Source organism: Taeniopygia guttata, chromosome 1A (assembly GCF_048771995.1).
Source record: "Taeniopygia guttata chromosome 1A, bTaeGut7.mat, whole genome shotgun sequence".
NCBI lineage: Eukaryota > Metazoa > Chordata > Aves > Passeriformes > Estrildidae > Taeniopygia > Taeniopygia guttata.
Genome location: NC_133025.1, coordinates 34,073,541 through 34,086,915, shown reverse-complemented (window position 1 = coordinate 34,086,915; position 13,375 = coordinate 34,073,541). Strand labels below are relative to the sequence as shown.

General features: G+C 40.3%; 1 protein-coding gene across 3 annotated transcripts in view; it reads left to right on the top strand.

Moving 5' to 3' along the window:
* The window catches only part of CPM (carboxypeptidase M), a 28,037-nt gene extending 14,986 nt beyond the window's left edge, over positions 1–13,051 (top strand). For 2 of the 3 annotated variants that reach the window (XM_072922956.1, XM_030259484.4), the window contains 6 exons: positions 7,680–7,852; positions 9,306–9,490; positions 9,737–9,907; positions 10,362–10,514; positions 11,553–11,701; positions 12,350–13,051. In XM_072922956.1, coding sequence (XP_072779057.1) covers positions 7,680–7,852; positions 9,306–9,490; positions 9,737–9,907; positions 10,362–10,514; positions 11,553–11,701; positions 12,350–12,589 — 1,071 coding nt within the window. In that variant the 3' untranslated portion in view covers positions 12,590–13,051. Of the gene's footprint in view, positions 1–421; positions 520–7,679; positions 7,853–9,305; positions 9,491–9,736; positions 9,908–10,361; positions 10,515–11,552; positions 11,702–12,349 lie in introns of all 3 variants that reach the window. The other variant, XM_002189251.7, reaches the window with a different exon arrangement.
* The last annotated feature ends 324 nt before the right edge of the window (positions 13,052–13,375 follow it).

The following is a 13,375-nucleotide window of genomic DNA, read 5'->3' as shown; positions in this document are numbered from 1 at the left end:
AAAAGAGATATTTTTTCTTTGTGCTAATGAAAATTTCTGTACATATTTCAGAAAAGCCTTATGATTTAAAATTTGAGGGGGGAAAGAATGGTCTTATTTGCTAAATTTAATTTGAAAAGTGTTTATTACAAAAAAAATGCCTTCTTTTCTAGTGCTGGTTAAATGCTTTAGAAATTTCAGGGTTTATTACATACTTGTAATAAAGGCAAAGCATATTTATTCCTTTAACTAATACTGAATATATTCATAGAATAAAAGAACCCCACAATCTACTTTGATATGTTATATATAGGACTGAGTGGGCATCAATGAAATATGTGTATTTTTACAGTCGTCTTAATGGCCAACTTTTTATTCTTCTAAGGATTGTATAATTTTACACTTATTTTAAAAAATGTCTTTTCCCCTTCCCCTCTTAAAGGTAGAGACCTGTGGGTTCTTGTTCTGGGAAGGTTTCCAACCCATCATAAGATTGGCATTCCAGAGTTCAAGTATGTTGCTAATATGCATGGGGATGAGGTACGTTTCAATTTTTTGCGATGTCATTTATACCAAATACACTTACCAGAGGTTTAGAGGGAGCTTCTCTCAAGCATGTGCTTCTTATTATTGAGGTATGTCATAACTCATGGAAGAAAAAATATGTGTGTATTTATTGAGGAACTTTCAGAATAAAGTTCCCGTGTTTTGGTGGAAGTGCCTTAGGAGGCCTGACATCATGGTGAAGAGTCCAACAATCCTACACTCAAGATCTCTCTTAAGTAGAGAGCTTTGTCTTCTCCAAGTGAGTAAACCCAGAGGCTTTAAGTTTCCCAGCAATGAGTAAGATGCAGTAGTTTGCTTGTACATTGTTATTGCCTAGGCATGAAATATGACTGATGGAACTCTTCAAATACATCCTAAGATTAAATAATAATTGCTGTGAAGCATCAAATTATTTATTGTAGGAAGAAAATTTATCTTGGGAACCTTAAGCTAGGAACAGCTAGATTCACCTGAGATAACACAGAGTACAAAAGAAAAAGCAATGCCAGAACAATAGACTTGCTCTGGGAAGAATGCCCACTTATGAATGATCAAGGAGAAATTATGATTATGAGCCTACCTGGTGCAGTACTTGAATCTGAATCAGAAAGAATCAGAGCTTCACTGTACCTTATAGTACTTCTTTGCTTTGTATTTATTTTATTCTTTGGCTTTACCTGATTATATTAGTCAACTTCAGGATAAGTTTAAACTGTGCAATATGTTTTTATGCAGTCTTTCATGTGAAAGTTAAATAATTTAACAGGAGTAGCAAGGTATATATGTGTATATATATGCTAGCCTGTGAATTCCCCAAACTAAGAAAGACAGATATAGTAGAAAGTGTATCCTGTGCAAAGGGTGACATGTCACAAGTTATTGCTGTGTGCGAGCACTTGTACACCTACAGGCACTTGTGACATTATGTGCCAAGAATTTTCCCCAAGTTAGACTAGTTTCACCTTGTTCAACACTGGCCTTGCTCAAACCGCTGCTGGGAGTTTGGCTGCTTGGGAATTTAACTCTGTGTGGGAGAGCTGATTCATGGTGTCAGATGGGTACATTTGTTGGGTGCCCAAGATAGGGTTTGCAGCTCCTGGAACCTGGTGTGTGTCACCAGGGCATCTCGGAGCTGAGGCTCCATACTGCAGTCCCTGCAGACTGCTGAAGGGGATTGCAAAAATTTGTGACTGCAAATCACCCAGCTTTAATGGGGAGGAGGTGGAGGGCTGGATGTGATCTCATCTGGAATGGGTTGGCTTGCAAATCCAATATTGCTGGGCTGCAAAAGGCCGCACATACTGAAGTCTCCACAAGGAAGTACCCCTGTCATTATCACTGCCCAGCTGGATACACATAAGGAGCTTTGACATTGTTTGCACATCCACAGGGCTGGGAGTTCCTGGGGATTGACAACTCAGATCACTGCCTAGGATCTATGTTTTTTATTGACTTCATGAGGAAATGAGGCAACATTTTCTTTTAAAGTCAGACACAGTGCCAGACGGTCTAAGCAGGGTTGATCCTTGAGCTGCCTGGCTAAGGTGTCCAACATTCCAGTTATTTGTCAGACCAAGCTCACACCTAGGGAACATTCCAGAAATAGAGTTATTCCTCTTCTTCAGGCCCTCATGATGATTTTTGCTGTATGTGGTTTTTTGGTGCATACAGGTAACACACAGTTGGTGTTTGGTTTTTTTTTTTAATCTGATCATAAATGTATTTCAGATGGCAGGAAATTAATTCCTCATATAGACGAGCATTGGAGAACTTGAATATTTTTTCCCCATAATCTAAGATTTTGCTGGACTACTCACTGGGGATAGATTCAACTACTCCTACAATATATTAAACAGATAAGCTTTGCACTAGTTATACAAGCTTCAACTTGCGTGCCAGAGTCTTTCATAAATTGAAATTGTGGGGTTATGGTTTAATTGATCCAGTCACGTCTTTTGTGCTTCAGTGATATTTTCAGTGATACAAAATGAGAAGTTCTGTTCTCAAGTGTTGTTTGGTGATGCTGCCCTTCTAACCTGTTATGATCACGCATATGCTGCTTAACTTTGACTCAGCTGGCCCACTGCTCCAAAAACACAAAAGTTGGCGTGGAACCTGAATTACATGTGTGTGGGCTGTTCACACATGCTGCTGGCAGAAAATCTAGGTTATTTGGAAAGCTGCCCAATAGGGAAGTTCTAATAAAGTAATGTGAGTACACAATACCATAGGAAGAGTATTTTTTTTCAGAACTGAAAATATTTATTTTTTTAAGTAAGTTCATTTTTATTGATACTCTAAGACATAACCAGCCAAGACTTAAAAGATTTTCATTTGTGTTCACTGTTGCCAGATAGAGTGAACTTTTGCCCCAGATCCGCTGAGAGGCAACAAAAGATTCTTCAATTCTTTGTTGCCTGTATGAAGCTGGATACCATTTTTAGCAGTACTTTTCGTTTAACCTGAGCCAAATTAAAACTGGTTTAAGCTAACTTTAATCAAGATGGCAGTAAATGACTGCACAAAATGCATAAGCCTGTGAAATGTTAATAAAATCTGCAGGGGGAAGGGGAGAGAGAGGTTGCCTGATCTTCTGGGGCAACTCCCATTCTGAATTAGACAGAGGCCTCTCTCGTCCCAGTCTTGTACTCTTACTTGAAAGACCTTCTCTTTCTAAGTCCCACATTCCTTCTTGGGGAAGAACTCCTCCTGCTTAACACTGACCACAACCAAATCCCCAAATACTCCTAAGTCATAAAAGGAGCAAAACCATTTGGACCCTCTGTGCCAATGACTTAAGTCCATTCAGTACAACTGAACAAATAGGATCTAATTGGAAGGCTGTTCCCGAACCATGTATGTCACTGCAGGGAAACCCTTAAGGAAAAGAACATCTGAACAATCTGTAAACTTCCTGTGTGTTTCTGCTTTCCCCCTTTAATATATCGAGTATATGGCTTTAACTTTCTGCAGCTGTAGTGTAACTTTAAATTTCTGCTTTCTGTAGTGTAACTGGGCCATCACAAGATAAACTCTTTCTCAGGATGGCAGTGCTGTTATCAGTTCTTTTCTTTTAAAGTGTCCACGTCTGGTCACTTTATTTTCTTAGTATATAAAATAACAATGCAGATAATATTAAATAATATAATTGCTTATTTGTAATAAACAATAATTTATTTATAATTGTATAAATAAAACACTAATATACATAATATAATAATATAGTAGTATAAAATATTATTAAAAGTAGTAGTATTTTCCTCTTTCATTGTGTGAAACTGAGCCTATACTGATAAGTCTGAACTAGCCTATGTGAAAGGATGTGTTTATCTGCTGCCTTATCTTGTGAAATAAGTTAAAGCAACTCTACCCTATTTTCCATGCCATCATAGACATAGTCATAGCCACAGTAGGGTTTCCTGAAATATTAGGACTTAAGTGAATAAGGGCTGGAGTGATCAATATAATGGAACCTTAAAAAAACACCAAGCAATAAATGAATGAGTCTGGTGTAGAATTTCTTACTCTTATTTCTAAAAAATGGAAGTTGCATTTACACTGTCAAAATACCACTGTGGAAAAAAGGCTATTTTTTTATCATCCAATTGCACAAAAAGAATATTGCATATACTGCACAACTTGCTATAAGGAATTGTAAGTCCATATTCCTGTGTCCTCAGTCCTCTGTGATATGTTATTGAAGATATGCAGGGAAGCAGTATTTGCTCTGCTCTAGGAAAAAAAACCACTATTTATAAAAAACATTTCTTGTATAGTGAACTGTTTTCCACCTAGCTTCAGTATTAGCTAATGTGACGTGAAAAAGGTCAGAAGCACCAGAGATTTCAAAATAATCAAATCTCAATGCTAACACCAGACTTTGAAAAAAGCTGGATGTTGCTGAGGTCTGTTTCAGCACATTTTAACACTGCCTTGCTGCATTTACTTTTTCTCTTATCTTTCTTTACACTCTTCTGAGTGGGAAAAGAAAAAGTTATCCATGTCTCAGCCAGGTAAATCCTGAAGCCGGAGGAGTTTGTCCAGTTGGTAAAAACTTGTGCCAGTTACTGTTCAAAGGCATTTCCTTGAATGATAAACCAGAGAGCTGCACTTTGCTGTCATACATGTGGTATTTCTCAGATGTCCAGAGCAATTGCTGCTGTAGAAACGAAGGGATTGGCACAGTCAGTCACTTCAGTGCTGGCCTGTTTTAGCAAGAAAGACAGCCCCAGTGGGGTGTGTCCTAGCGGTGCATGATAATTAGTGCAGTACAAGTGTTGAAAATAACATCTTGCAAGTGTGGCATTTCAGTGGGAAACCAGGCTGGCCTCCTGCTCATACTCCACTTCCTTAGGCAGGGTTGTGCCTGGTGGGCTGAACCTGGCCTGTGGAGCAGCCCGGGCTGGAGCGAGGGGCCAGGCAAGACTGTGTTGACCTGAAACAGGTCCTACCTGACGGTTTGGATCTCTCTTTCAACATCGTTCAGCTTGAAAACCAGGCCACGTTTAAGGAAAGAATTTTAATAATAAAAATGGGCAGAGTCCATCCACCCATAGTCCCCTGGTATTAGGTCTGTACCATGTGGTAACAATGCTGTTCTAAATCCAGGGCTGATGCAGTAAAGTGTTACAGCACAGGTGCAATTGGACCTAACCTTAATCTCCTAACTGGCTGCCTCCCTGGCTTCTTGAGTAATCCCTGTGGCAGCTGAGCAGGGTGCTGACACAGCCCTGCCAGCAGGCAGAGCCAGGAAGTTTAAAGGATATGTGTACAGAAGCAGCAGTTACGCTCTTTTCTACAGCATTGATCCATGCCCTGACACATGCACGCTTCTTCATTCAAGGCTTCCCCTGAGGATCACTGAAAGCCTTTCCTGCTGACTTTCTCCCTTTGGGGCAGAGGAGGAAGCTGACATCTGAAAGTGCACAGAGAAACTTGATGTCTAATTGTATCCCTAGAAGTGAGAGAAAGGGATTTCCTTTGCTTCTCTGTCACACTTTGTGTGAAATAAAATAGTACAATCAGCATCTCATCTCCCTTGGGATACTGCAATGAAAGCTAAATGTTCATGTCCTCTCGAAGCCCCAGAACACATACATACTGTCCCCTGATCTTTTCTCTATCTTCATATTAAAACTGAAGCTGGTAAAGGTGTCTGTCCTTGACTTTATTTATTGTCAGCAACCTACCTTCAGTGTGTCTAGATCCTTTATTTGAAGCTCTAAAATGAAGCTCTAAGTGACTCATAACTCATATCCACAGATACTCCTGACCTCTGTAGTAACAGGGTAAAGCTTGACTGAGCAGCAGATGCTTTCCAAGGGCTTCATCAAAACTTGACCTTGAACTTTCCCAGAAACAAAAATTTTCCCTCAGATATTTTCAGATGTGCTTTCCCAAGCAATGCAGGGTGCTCTGGACCAAAACAAAACCACCCCTCTGTTACCACTCAGTGGTGACAGTGGTAATAAGCATATTCTTCCCTCATAGTGTAATCACCCAAGTGCCAGCACTTTTATGATAATCTGAATTGCCTAATGTCCTGAGTACAACAGCAGCTATACCAGGAATCCTATAAAAGACTTTATAAAATACTGTACGTGTAAATAAATCTGGGATTAACTTTTAATTGGAAAAAATATAATCTGTGGAAATCTGGAACATTGTTCTTTTCTGCCACATTCTTTTGTTACTTTTCTTTTATCCCCTTTCTGCTCCTGCTTCTCTACCCTTTCTTTTTGGGGCTTATTTTGGTCAGACACTGAAGAGAAGTACAGTAGGAGAAGAGCACTTTCCCAGATTCTCCAGCAGTCCATTCTTGTCTGTAGTTTAGCTGTCTCTGTGGTAGAGCTATTCTTGCTGATTCTGAGTCTCGTAACTTCATCTCTCATGCCCAGGGCCATGAGTTGGCTGATTTCTCTCCTCTCCTGTCCTTTCCTCTCCTTTCTTCCCCCACCCTTATAATGTTCCCAAGATGCCTATCACCTTTTCAAGAGCTGCCTGTACAAGACAGGTTCTGTTGCATCCCTTCTTAAATTTCACAGAGTATATTTATCAAACCTGCAGAGCAGTCTGTTTTCACATACTCAGGTGCTGGTTTAGATCCTGTTGTGATATACCAGGCTTTGTTCTTGGAGATAAAGTAGAGATAAGTTATTCCTAGAACTCATCTACTTGCAAGACTTGGTTTGTTCCCTTTCCAGACAGGGTTTAGGAACCCTAAAGCACCCTTGAGGCATGGGTCACAATGCTGTGGAAAGTGCCCCATGAAAGTATGGTCCAGTGAACATTAGCAGTGATTTCTGGAGTAGAATAGAATTGTCCTTAACTCTGGATCCGGAATTTGACACTATTTTGCCTAAATTTTATAGACTAAAGGGAGATGTCAGCTTTCATGACTAACATGAACTTATAAGAGCAGAAATATGGGTTTAGCTTTTTCCTTGATCTAAATTCTGTATCCAAATGTCTTTCCATGTTCTTTTCTAAGGATTTATTTGGTTTCCCCAACGCGCATGGTCATGACATTAAAATAAAGCAATGTAACAGAAGTATCTATGTGGCCGCTTTAATCTTGTATTAGTATTGGCTTCCCATAAAAAAGGTTCAACAAGGAAAAATCCTGCTCTGTGGCATCCTGGAAAACATGGCAGACTTGTCCTCCCTTCCTTTTGAAGCGCCACTGCCAAGTGCTGCCACACAGCAGTGGCACTCGTATGCAGGTCACTGAGGCACCAGCACAGAGCTGGGACCCTGCAGTCGGCCTGAGAAAATGCAGTGGAGTGTTCCCAAGCCCACATGATGTTTATCAGGCAGCTTTAGTTTTTGTTATAGCTGTTCCTTATCCATGCAAGATTTAAGCAGTGCATCTGACACAGTCAGCTTCCCATTATACAAAAAGGTCTGGTTGGTATGGGTTTAAAACCTTCTGAAAACCCTCCAGTGATTCCTTTAATCTATTCAGGTGCTTTAAATATATTTAGGGGAAAGCATAAAACAAAGTAGTGTGGATCAGTGTGCTTTCATATGCTTTGTATGTCTGTGTAGTCCATAAGAAAAACCTGGAAGTTCAAGGTGGTAGATCTTTATTTATTTATTTATTTTCTTCTTCTTCCATATCAGACTTAAAGTAAAATCTGTGCTTTTTTACACAGACTGTTGGGAGAGAAATCCTGCTCCATTTAATAGATTTCTTGGTGACCAGCTATGGACGTGACCCAGTTATTACCCGGTTACTCAATAATACCCGGATTCATATCATGCCAACGATGAATCCTGATGGATTTGAAGCTACAAAAATGCCTGATTGTTATTACACACGAGGAAGGTAAGGGTGGCTTAAGAGGGTGGGAGAGGTAAAATAAAGGGGTGGGGAGTAATGATCGCAGCTAGCCAGAAAACTGAATCACACCTGGTGGAGAGCAGAGTCTACAGGATGTGCTAGGGCTAATTTTTGCCTGTGCCCTTCTGAAGACGCTTTGTTATGGCATAGAGTTTCTGGAAGACTGAGTCAGACTGGTGTTTATATGTGGTGTGGCCAGAAAAAGTTGGTCAGAATGGTGTAATGACCTCACCTTTTAGGCAGGAGACCCAGATTGCATATACAAGCACAATTCCCTATTTTGTAGCACCTTTAGAGTGCTACAAGACAAGAAGGAAAATTCCACCCACAGGGATCTATTTCAATTGGAGAATTCTGTAACCCTTCTTAATGAGAAATGGTGTGTCTAAGCTTGTTGAATGGACTTTAGCAATGTGTTTAAAAAACATGTTGAATGTGGATTTAGTAAGAAGGAGGAGTTACACAAGCAGAGCTGGCTATAATAGATTCTTTGCTAATAGCGATGGTAGGGGAAAAAAAATTACACAAAAGAAAATATAACTTGGCATTGCATCCTGTGATACTTTTGCATTCATTATTGTGACTATTGCAGAGACCAAAAAGGAGATGAAAAGCTTAACAAGTTAGAAGAGGGAAAAGAGATAGTGAGAGAATGGGAAGAAACGCCCAAAGGACAGATTTGGAATGTGCACAAAAAGCAAATCCATGAGCTAGAAGTTCTCTTGCATCACTGGCCTTAGCAACATCAGAAACAAGTGAAAGAAGGTTTAGTTTGGTTCTTTAGGTGACCAGTGTAGGCCATCCTTTTTACTGCGAAAAAATGTATTCCTCAGCAAATAGATGGGACTTGTATGGAGGTGGGTATTTTTTATCCCCTCACTGTCAAATAGAGGGTAGTTTAACAGACTGAGCTCAAAAAGTGACACAGTCAACAGTGAATACTCTCTTTATTCCTGTCCTATCTGAGCGAAAAAGCAAGAGAGCATTTGAACAGGCCGGGCATTAAGGTTCAGAGAGTATGAAATATATCCTGTGTTTGACTCAATTTTTTTGAGAGTGAGAACAGTCCAAGGGATACACCCACTCAATAATTACATTGGTTCTATAAAAGCAGGAAAAACACATACAGGATGTAAGACAAAGTCCTTCTGATATGGCTCTGTTTTTTCTAATTCACTTATGAGTAGGTGTGCATTCTATGTGCAAGTTAAATATTCTGCTTCCACTTAGAATTGTTTTATTGTGGCCTATGAAAATTCCAGTGCTGCCAGAAAGCAAACTGAAGTCCATCACCACAATACTTGAGAAATTAAAAATTGGCTATCTTCCCTATTGACTGAAGATACTAGCACACCACAGATCTGGAGTACTGGGAGGCTGGTGATGTGGAAGTATCCACAGGCAAAACAGTAATGGGAATGTCTTCTCTCTTTCTAAGGTACAACAGGAATGGAGAAGATCTGAACAGAAATTTTCCTGATGCTTTTGAAAATAACAGCGTCAGGATTCAGCCAGAGACTCGAGCAGTAATGGACTGGATAAAAAAAGAAACGTTTGTTCTCTCAGCAAATTTGCATGGGGGTGCCCTGGTTGCCAGTTACACCTTTGATAATGGTAACCCAGGTAAGCTGGGGAAAAATTCTCCCACAACTGACTGGGTTTAGGAATGTTGGCTGTACCAAAGCAAAATTTATAAGGGTTCCTGCAAAGTTCTTCTAGCTTTTGAGCTGGGATGGGCAGAATTTGATAAATCCCATCAAAATTCACTGCCTAATATGGCCTTTTGGGAGATGTTTATCCTGCATGTAAGCCAACACTGTGTGTTTTACCAGTAATGAGAGTTGCACCATGGCTGTCTTCACTCTGCAGTTACTGGCTCCTTGGAAGGCTATAGCAAATCTCCAGATGATGATGTCTTTATTCACTTGGCAAGAACCTATTCTTCCAACCATGCCAGCATGTACAAAGGGACAGGGTGTGACAGCAGGCAAACCTTTCCAGAAGGCATTACCAATGGGTACTCTTGGTACCAGCTGGAAGGTAAGAATGTCATTGATGTTTTGTTCAGCTGCTCCCAGTAAGATGTTTTCTCACTTTCTCTGCCATCTCTGATGATGAAAGGGCAATCATTTAAAATACTTATAAGGGTCTTGAAATGGCTTTGGCAGCAGCAAATCTTATGCCAGCCTATCTGTCCCTTTTTAGTTGGGAAAATTTGAATGAACTGAAGTCAAAGACCCACCCTTTCTCATCAATCATCATCATTTCCAAAATGAAGTATGCTTCCGAAAACAACACTGCGAATAACTAGAGTAAATAAGTTGGTTTTTCACAGGAGGCAGTAAATACAAGTGTGGCATTGAGGAATCACTTATCTGAATTACTTTTCTTGCAAGTATGATGCAAGTACCAACATTTTAACTCTCCTATTTGTCTTTTAGTTTGACCTTAAGTGTTTCTTTGCAGCTGAAAAGGCTTTTATTTCACTTTTAAGGTGGAATGCAAGATTACAACTATGTCTGGGGACAGTGTTTTGAAATTACACTAGAGCTGTCATGCTGTAAATACCCTCCAGAAAACCAGCTGGAAAAGTTCTGGAGAGACAACAGAGTTGCTCTGATCGAATATATCAAACAAGTACACCTAGGTGGGTATGCAAATGGGGGCAGAGTGAAAACTGAGGCCAGCTTAGAGGGAACTCCTCAGCAGCCTGGGTCAGTGTCACAGCTCACAGGGGAGAGATTTGGTGTTAACTTGGGAGCTTCTGAACAAGAAGTGCTACAAAGCCAGGAATGGGTAAGGCAGGAGAACTAAGAAGCGTGTCAGGCCAGGGGCTACTACAGGTGTGCAAGGGGCTTAAAATATGCTGGGGCAGGAGCAAGGGACAAGCCTTGGGAGCTGTCTGACCATGCACTCCCCCCCTCCCCTCATTCTCCTGAGCAGCCTTGGGATAATAATTTATTTCAAAGGTCTCTAAGTGTATGTGTGCCTCAGCACTCGTGTCATGGGTCTTTGCTGCTTAGATTTTGTAAATTTGAAAGGCTTCCTAGGTGTGATCTAACTTCACATTTCGAAGAGAACTGTTGCTTAGTGAAGCTGTGGTGCTTTACAATGAGTTGAAGGGTTTGCACAAACCTGTTGCTTATCTTGCATTTTGTTGCCCTAACTGCTATTTTTTATCTCTGCTTAATAGCTGTGCTGCCTTGAAGACGGTGTGTGGGAATTAAGGGAAACTGCTTCATAAGCTGACATTGTTGGTATTCTGCCTTTGGGAAGTACTAGACAAGAGGCTGACTTATTTTAAATCACAAAAAAAAAAAAAAAAAGAAGTGGGAAGGTGTGGGCGGGTGTGTGTTTGTGTGCAAAAATTGCCAAACCTGTACTGAAGATTGAAGCCCTTCAGTATAGTACGTGTGTATGATACCATCAGCAAATGAGATTTGGAAGAGGATATTACAATACTACTTTCTAACTTAACATGAGGGTAAACTATTAACAACAACAGCCAAGGATTTTCTGGTTTAATTCCCATGAGCAAGGCCTAAATCACTAGTGAGAATGTTACATGTGCTGAAATGTGGTGATGCCTTTGAGTGCATCCAGCAACAGAACAGTCTCCCTTTCTCAGAGAAGGAGGCTCACCATTTACAGTTCATGATCTTTCCCTCCTCTCCTTTTTTCATAGGTGTCAAAGGCCAAGTTACTGATAAGAATGGGAATCCTATTCCCAATGCCATCGTGGAAGCCGAAGGAAGGTCACATGTCTGCCCCTACAGAACAAATGAACAAGGGGAGTACTTTCTTCTCCTTTTGCCTGGGACATATGTGATCAATGTGAGTATGCAGCCTTACTGAAGTATTGTTTCTAACTGCATTGAGTTCCTGAGCACAGTGAGACTGCAGCCTTAGAGGTGGGGAAGCTGAACTGCTCAAGCCATAGATAGGAGGTGTAAAGGCTCTTTAGCAGACTTTAAAAAACTATTTAAATATTAGTCAGCAGAAAGGAAATTTTTATACAGTCCTCAATGTCCAGAGATAAGCACTCCTTGGACCTTGATGGTGGAGCCAGCTGGGATGAGCATCAGAAGCACGGCAACAGGAGCTTGAGGTGTTTGCAACAAACCACAGAGCTCTTGCAGGGTGAGAGGGTGGAACCTGGGATCTGCAGCACAGGCTGACTCCACCACAGGTGGTGTCATTTCCTTGTGTCAGAATGGTTTCTCTGTGGAAGTCCAAAGAGCATCCAGGCCCTGTAGGCTCTGCCTGCTGCAAAGGCTCATGCTTAAGCATCACTGCAGGATTCTGACTCTTGTACAGCAAGTCTTACTGCTATAACATGAAAAGTTTACTCTTTTCCCATTCCATGTTCTCAAATGTATCTTTAGAACATCTTGACCTATCCATTTAAAGTGTAAATATTAATTGTTTCACAGTTGAACTCAATGTTTCAAACCAAGGAAGAATTCTTGTGTTTGCTCCTAGGCTACTGTACCAGGATTTAAATCCATGCTGAAGACAGTGGAAATACCCGACAACACTGGAAACTTCAGTGCTTTGAAACAGGATTTCTCTTTCCCAGAAGTCTCAGATAAGATCACATCAAGAGTTGCTTCATGTCCCAAAATTCCCCTCTACCAAGAGCTCACACGGGCTTCAGCTGCAGTAAAACCAACCGTACATGTCTTGGTTTTAATGACCGTTATGCTTGTAATTTTCAAATAAAGTCAGGAATGACAAAGGCAAAGGCAAAATCTTCCTGCACAAATGTGGCTTTTCAGAGAAGGAACTGTATATACAAAAGAATGTATGTTTTTATAAACCAAATTCTCAGATTCACAATCATGTTTAATGTATTTTGTAAAATATTGGCTTGACAATTTAATGTTTTACTTTAGTTATAGTAGACATATATTTAATTGTAACAAACTATCATATTATTCTATGTAAATATTTTACTCTGAAGAAATTTTATACACCCTATGGAGAAAACTGTAGAATTTTGATGCAGAAAGTACAAATACATTTTGAAGACTTTTCCCAAATTCAAAAACATTGAGAATTGTACTACAATATTTCATGCAAACTCAGGCTCCTTACTGAGCCAACAGCTCAGGTGCCACACAACTGTAAGTCATCAGCTCAATACTAATTTCTCATAATAAAGCCACTGCTGTAAATGAAGAATGGCGTTTTTATATATGCTCTTCCTCACCTGGCCAGATGAGACGGCTCAGGGCTCAAATGAGGTAAAGACCAGTAACACAGACATGTTTTAAGACAAGATGATGAAAACCAAATGTGAGTATCTACCAAAGGGTTATGCTGTGGAAGCTGCACGATAATCCACACCAACAGGGGAGGAATTTGTGGCTCTAAAACCAGTGTTCTCCTACAGCAGAGCTGCTGAAAGCAATGTGGAAAGAGTCACTGACAGCTTTATACCTTGTCCATTTCTAACTGAATTTGTTGTGGCACAGAACCACATACAATTCAGAATTCTTTGAATAG